Source organism: Gekko japonicus, unplaced genomic scaffold (genome assembly GCF_001447785.1).
Source record: "Gekko japonicus isolate JY-2015 unplaced genomic scaffold, Gekko_japonicus_V1.1 scaffold914, whole genome shotgun sequence".
Classification (NCBI taxonomy): domain Eukaryota; kingdom Metazoa; phylum Chordata; class Lepidosauria; order Squamata; family Gekkonidae; genus Gekko; species Gekko japonicus.
In genome coordinates this window covers 194,952-202,145 of record NW_015160240.1, presented here as the reverse complement: position 1 = coordinate 202,145, position 7,194 = coordinate 194,952, and the positions used below count along the sequence as shown (strand labels likewise).

Here is a 7,194-nt window from a genome sequence, read left to right as displayed (position 1 = left end):
TGACCATGTCAAGCTTACCTTGATTCATAGATCTTACATTCCAGGTTCCTATGTAGTATTGTTCTTTGCAGCATTGGACTTTCCTTTCACCATCAGACACATCCACAACTGAGGGTCCTTTCGGCTTTGGCCCAGCCGCTTCACTCTTTCTGGGGTTACTTGTACTTGTCCTCTGCTCTTCCTCAGTAGCATATTGGACACCTTCCGACCTGAGGGGCTCATCTTCCGGCGTCATATCTTTTAGCCTTTTGATACTGTCCATGGGGTTTTCTTGGCAAAAATACTGGAGTGGGTTGCCATTTCCTTCTCCAGGTGGATCACGCTTGGTCTGAGTTCTCTGCTGTATTAACATGATGGTTAATACAGCACAAAAGTGGTTCATGTTTGCAGTGTAATCACGGAGCAGAGGAGCGAGGAAGCAGCAAAACTTACCTAGCATAATCTCCATTCCACTCACCTGATCCTCTCACAGGGCACATTTCCGGCGTCTGTCCAACAGCCCAGCAACGCCCAGAGTCACAACAGCACTGCATCTTGGTATACTGTCCTGGCAACTCCCCTGCGCAACGTCCACCAATCAGTGCGGAGAAACATGTGCCAATCCGTTGGTCTGGAAAAAGGAAGAGGAAGGGAACTGAGTACCGTAAGGATGGATCCAGATCTCAGCTTCGAGGAGGGCCCAGGACCGTCCCAGCAGGAGAAATTAGTTCAAGCAACTCACATTCTATGCAGAAAGCAGTGGGAACAGAACATTCTGTTTAAGGAGTGCATTGCTCAGGGATGGCACACATGTTCCACGTATACCAAGGCTCACTTAGAAATGAGCAGATTTTCCCTGTTTCATTTCTGGATTGTTTTGGAATTTCCCACTGTGCTCCATCCCACTCCTTCATAATTTCAGAGTTATGCAGAGAATTTCTGAAATTAATTCCAGAATTGGTTCACGCACTATTAGGCACAGATTCCCAGTTCTTCTGTTCGTTTGCATCTTTCCCCTCTCCTGTGTACACATCTGAAGGGATAATATTATGAAGTAATCTTGAATGCAGTGGGATGTGTGATCGCTTCAGCAGTGTTTCTGCGAAGTGCACATGCCTTCTTTTGTTTTATTACACTATGCAGAAGAATGCTCAATGCTGGAACTGGAGCATGAACCGTTTGCTTACTTTCCTCACTTTCTTTGCCTTCCCCCCTCCATCTTCCCTCTGCACACACTGATCAAACACTGTCATTGAGGGATTTTGATACCTGCATATGTTTACAGGCATGCATGTTTACTGATGCTCTCCTGCATATCGATAAAAGAAGAAGAGGTTGGATTTATACCCCGCCCTTCACTACCCAAGGGAGTCTCAGAGCGGCTTACAAACTCCTTTCCCTTCCCCTCCCCACAACAGACACCCTGTGAGGTAGGTGGGGCTGAGAGAGCTCTGACAGGAACTGCTCTTTTTCAAGAACAGCTCTTATCAGAACTATGACTTGCCCAAGGTCATCCAGCCAGGTGCGAGTGGGGAATCAAACTCGGTTCTTCCAGATTAGCGTCCGCGCACTTAACCACTACACCAAACACCACACAAAAGGAATCTAGACCTAACCATATGAATCAATCACATCAGGACTGTTCTTCCCGTGTTTCACCAATGCGCTTCACGCAGGGCTCTTTTTGTAGAAAAAGCCCAGCAGGAACTCATTAGCATAATAGGCCATACCCAACAGCAGGAACTCATTAGCATATTAGGTCACACCCATGACAGCACAGCTCATTAACATATTAGGCCACACCCCTGTGTTACCAGAAGTGTGGTCATCCAACCACACCACCTTTCGCTTCTTATTCTGTTTACCTTGTTTGTGGTCAAAACCCAGGGCTTTTTTTGGAGCAGGAACTCCTTTGCATGTTAGGCCACACACCCCTAATGTAGCCAATCCTAATGAGTTCCTGCTGTTGGGTGTGGCCTGTTATGCTAATGAGTTCCTGCTGGGTGTGGCCAACTTGGGCGCCAGCCGGAACTCCATTCCTGTGCGTTCCTGCCCAAAAATAGCCCTGCGCTTCAGTGTTGTAGAGAGGAAAAGGTGCACAGGAACTGAAGGCGTCTGTCTGCACATGCACATGTCAAGTCCCAGCTGACTTGTGGTGCCTCCCAGGGAAGAGACAAACCAAGGCGGTTGGCCATTGCCTGCTTCTGCACAGCAAACCCGGACTTCATTGGGGGTTTCCCATTCAATTACTAACCAGGGCCGATCCTGCTCAGCTTACGAGATCTGACTAGCTTGGGCTGAACAAATCAGAACATACTACATCTAGAATTATTTTTTTTAAAGGAACAACAAAGGTCCAGTTGCGCTTTAGAAAAAAGACCAGGTAATTCATAATTCCAACATGCAGAGACAAATTCTGGATAGAATTCGGCAGGGGTCATTTCCTGCAGGAGTGCACAGGAGCAGAGCTCCGGCAGTAAAGAGCCCAGGGGGCGGGCACATGCAACAAGCCCTGCCCCCTGCTCCCAGCAGCCCTCAGTCAGAGCAAGAAGCAGCCAGGTAAACTGCAAAGCCCCCCCGAGCCCCCCCGTCCAAAACAGCACAATGGCACCTTTAAGTCCAAGTTTTATTCAGGTACAAGCTCTCCCTCCTCTGCGAGGGCAGATCTTCACATCCCCCCCCCCCCAATAGCTAGCAATCCAAAACAGTCCAGTGGAGCCTGAGCGGTGGGTGTTGCCTTCTGACACACTTCTGGTGATGTCAGGGGGTGTGGCATATGCAAATAAGTTATGCTAATGAGTTATGCTAAAGCTCCTGCACCTCTTTTTCTACGGAATGACCCCTGGAATTTGGGAACTCCCCTGGGCTCAATTCCAGTTGATGTATCCTGGACAGCAGGTATGCGGTGTGTGGGAAGGACTTTCTGGGCCTGAAACCCCAGATGGCCACTGCCGACCAGAACAGACAAGACTGGATTAGGTTTGTTTCCTATGTGGGGAAAGGAAGTATGGCTTGGTGGTTCTAATAGTGCCCACTGGAACGGGCTGGAACAGCCAGTGGTTTGGTGCAGACTAAGGTGTCTTCCGCAGAGGGATGGGATTTTGTGGCTTTCCCTTTGCTGGTGCAGCTGCAGGTAAAGCAGCAGGGGTGGAGAAGAACTTTTCTTCCCAAAAGCCAACTAGAGATAAGATTAGAATGACCTGAATGGGTGAGAATGACCACTGGTTTTCTAGGGGGAAGCAGGGGAGAAAACGCTTCACAAAAGCATTAAGACTGGGACAGATAACCCTGTGCGGAAGTCACATTGAGAATTCAGGGTAAGAACACAGCACGTGTCCTACCCACGGCCAGTAGAGGGGTAGCCACCAAACCCACCGCAAGAAGAGAAGAAGAGAGAGACGAAGAAGAGATTGGATTTATACCCCGCCCTTCACTTGGAGTCTCAGAGCGGCTTACAAACTCCTTTCCCTTCCCCTCCCCACAACAGACACCCTGTGAGGTGGGTGGGGCTGAGGGAACTCTGACACAAACTGCTCTTTGTCAAGGACAGCTGTGCCAGAGCTTGTGACTGACCCAAGGTCACATCAGCAGGTGCAAGTGGGGAATCAAACCCGGTTCTCCCAGATTAGACTCTGCACATTTAACCACTACACCAGCGTGGTATAGTGTAGAGGTGTGCAAAAACACACACAAAACCCACGATATTTTTCAGGTTCGGGTATATTGAACCCAAAAAATATTGGTATTTCCCGATATTCCTGAATCCCAGTACCGGTATGGTATTCCGATTCGGTAAATACCCTATAGGGACCATTATAGTCAATGCGCCCCATAGGCTATAATGGAGAATTGATCCGGGGGTATCTGGGGCTCTGGGGAGCCTGTTTTTTGAGGCAGGGACACCAAAATTGCAGTATAACTGCTGGTGCCTCTCTTCAAACTCCCCCAGACCAGGGGATCCAATTCCATGGGCCCCCAAAGAAAGTGCCCCCATCCTCCATTGAAACCAATGGAAGAGGGGAAGGTGATTAAAGGGACCACAGTCCCTTTAAATGCCTTCTCCAAGCTGCACAACTCCACGGCAAGGGTCCAAAGACATTTAAAGGGCTTGCAGTTCATTTAAACATCTTCTCCAAGCAGTGAGTTGAGCCAGAAGCATTTAAAGGGACTGCAAGCCCTTGGCTTAAACACTTTCCGGGGAAACTTGCTGTGGAGTTGCACAGCTTGGAGAAGGTATTTAAAGGGACCGCAATCCCTTTAAATGCCCTTTAAATTCAGCTATCCAGCACCCCAAAATCCTGAATATTTTCGGGGCTTGGCCATTTCGCATAGGCAAAATTGAGCCCCATTCAGTAACTGGCTTTAAAAGTACCTGAAAAATACCAGTCATATATCTTGGGGTTTTTTGGCTTGGTTTATATTGAATGCGAGGAGCTGTGGTGGCTCAAGTAGTTAAGACGCTGAACTGCAAGCTGTGGAAGGTCGGTAGTTCAGCAGTTCGACACCCGGGTGCCGCACGACGGAGTGAGCTCCTGTCTCTAGTTCTAGCTCCTGCCAACCTAGCAGTTCGAAAGCAAGAAATTGCAAGTAGATAAATAGGTACCACTTCAGTGGGAAGGTAACAGCGTTCCATGCGCCTTGGTGTTTAGTCATGCCGGCCACGTGACCACGGAAACGTCTTTGGACAGCGCTGGCTCTTTGGCTGTGAAACGGAGATGAGCACCGCAACCCTAGAGGCGGATTCGACTGGCTTTCGAGCAAGTGAACCTTTACCTTTACCTTTTTTATATTGAATGCACACCCCTAGTACGGTGGTTGAAAGTGTCGGACTAGGACCTGGAAGAGCCAGGTTCAAATTTCCAATCATGCCACGGAAGCTCGCCGGGGGACCTTGGGCCAGGCACACTGTTTGAACCCTAACCTACCTCACAGGGTTGTTGTGAGGTTAGATAGGGTTGCCAGGTCTGGGTTTGGAAATTCCTGGAGATTTTGGGGGTGGGGCGTGGGGAGAGTGGGGTGTACGGAGGGGAGGAACCTTAGCGTGCTATAATGCCAGAGAGTCCAACCTCTCAAGTTTCCATTTTCTCCAGGGGAACTGATCTCTGTCGTCCGGAGGCCAGTTGCAATGTCAGGAGATCTCCAGCCACCGCCTGGAGACTGATCAACCTACAAATGGAGGCGAGAGGGATGATGTAAGCCACTTCACATCGCCATTGGGGAGAAGGGCGGGGCATGAAGGAATGAAAGAAGCCAGAGCGCTTACAGAAATGCCCTGCGAAAGATTCTTTCATTGTAAGCAAACTGGGGAGAGGGGAGTTAAAATGGAAGCTTCCTACCACGATGTGATCCTTGAAACAAAAGAAGAAGAAGAAATTAAAAAGGAAAAAAAAAGTGCATTAAAAAAACTCTGAGGCCTCCCTGGCATTGTTCTGTTCATTTGTCAAAGATGCTGAGTTCTTTTAATTTTTGCAAAAATTTGCCCAGCATCAAAAGAGAAGCTTGCCAGGAGGCAGACGAAAAATAATTGCACTTAATTGCACTGTTCGGTGAGGCTTCGTCACCCCCTACCTGATGGAAATTCCATGCTTCATAATCACTGCACAACCTCCCTTGGAAAATCTCAGCAATTAAGTTTTTGATTAGGATGCTTTTCCAGGGTGGGTGGAGGGGAAGGGAGACATCAAAGGGAGGGAGACCCTGGGGGGTGTCCCCCAAAGAGCAAATGAAGCGGAAGGTTTTACTCAGACTGATGGTCCTTCTGGACTGGGAGGGAATTTTTTACAAGCCCCCACACCCCAGTGGAGCGGGACTCAGATTTGGAGCCTCTGTATCACATGTTTTCCAGGATATTTTTACCGCGTTCTGCTTGCTTGTCAGGCTCAAGGGAAGAGAAGAGGAAAAACTGACACCGATTGTACCACATTAAAGGGAATTGCAAAAAGGCAGAGAAATACCTGCATGTAGAAAGCTAGTAAATCAGGCTAGGCTAAAACTCTTCAGCCTGACAGCTAGTTTTCTACATGCAGGTTTACTCTGTACAAGCTATCTAGCATCAAGGCCTAGTTCTCGTTGCCCTTTCTTACACGTCCAGGGAAATGCTGGTTGCTACTTTGGGGTCAGAAAGCAATTTTTCTCCATTGATAAAATGGATGCAAGATTTAGGACACACCATACAAATAGATGATCGGTCAATAACGTGGAAAACCACAAATTTGTTGAAAACAACATCTTAGAAGGAAAATATTATAAAAATGTTTTATAAATGGTACTGGTTGCCAGATAGGGTGGCCAAATGTTCCCCTAATATGTCCAAAAATTGTTGGAGATGCAAGGATAACGTGGGAACCTTTTTTTACATGTGGTGGAGGTGTGAAAAAATTAACAAATTTTGGAAGGAGGTTAAAAAATTAATATGGGATATTGTCAGCAAGCTGCCATTATATTGTATGTTGTATTCTGCATGATATACTCTTCTTGGTTCATCCCCCCTCCTGTTGCCTCTTGTGTAGGTGTTTACTTTCTGTTACTAGCACACCGCGGAAATGCTCAAGGTTGACCAGCTGGAGGTGGGAAGGAGTTATGGCTTGCTTGCTTTGTTTTGTATTCTGATGCCTGAGAAATGAACTTGTGTTTATGTAGTATGAACCGTTGTGTTCCCAAGGAAAGGGCGCGAAGTCTTATCACACTCCCGCCAGCGGGAATTGGGATCATTGGTCCTGTCTCGGTTCAAGTTCCTTTATTATGTTTCCCTTGGACTGTTATAGTCATTACTAACAATGATTGTGTTCCTGATCTAATCATCTCTTCTAATAAATTCTATTTTGTTCATCAAACGTGGATTTACTTTGAATGAATGGGGAATCAGACATTTTGTTAGTAATCACCTTTCTTTCCATCACCCCGAGTCTGAGTAATCATGAGCGGGGTTGAGGGAGAAACACCAGTTTCGGAGGGATCAACTCCGGTCACCTCCAGCTCTCCTGCTACCACCGCAGCGGCGGTACCAGCCTCGGCAGCAGCGACGGGAGCCACCGGGGGAGCCGTGCCAAAACACGCACCCCTCGTCTGGCCGCCTCCGACCCCTTCCAAATGGGGCATGGGAACAGCAACCGATTTGGACGATTGGGCTATGTTTGACTCAAGGGGCACCAGAGAAACTTTCTCCCATCGTGGAAGCGGCCTCCGGGAAAGCCTGAATGACCAGGGGATGTACCG

The 7,194-nt window shown here is 48.0% G+C and overlaps 1 protein-coding gene across 1 annotated transcript in view; it reads right to left on the bottom strand.

The window, feature by feature from the left end:
- FBN3 (fibrillin 3) overlaps positions 1 to 7,194 on the bottom strand; it is a 248,900-nt gene that overhangs the window by 141,243 nt on the left and 100,463 nt on the right. The window contains exon 9 of the mRNA XM_015413252.1: positions 458 to 610. Within this exon, the coding sequence (XP_015268738.1) occupies positions 458 to 610 (153 nt within the window). The remainder of the gene's footprint in view (positions 1 to 457; positions 611 to 7,194) is intronic.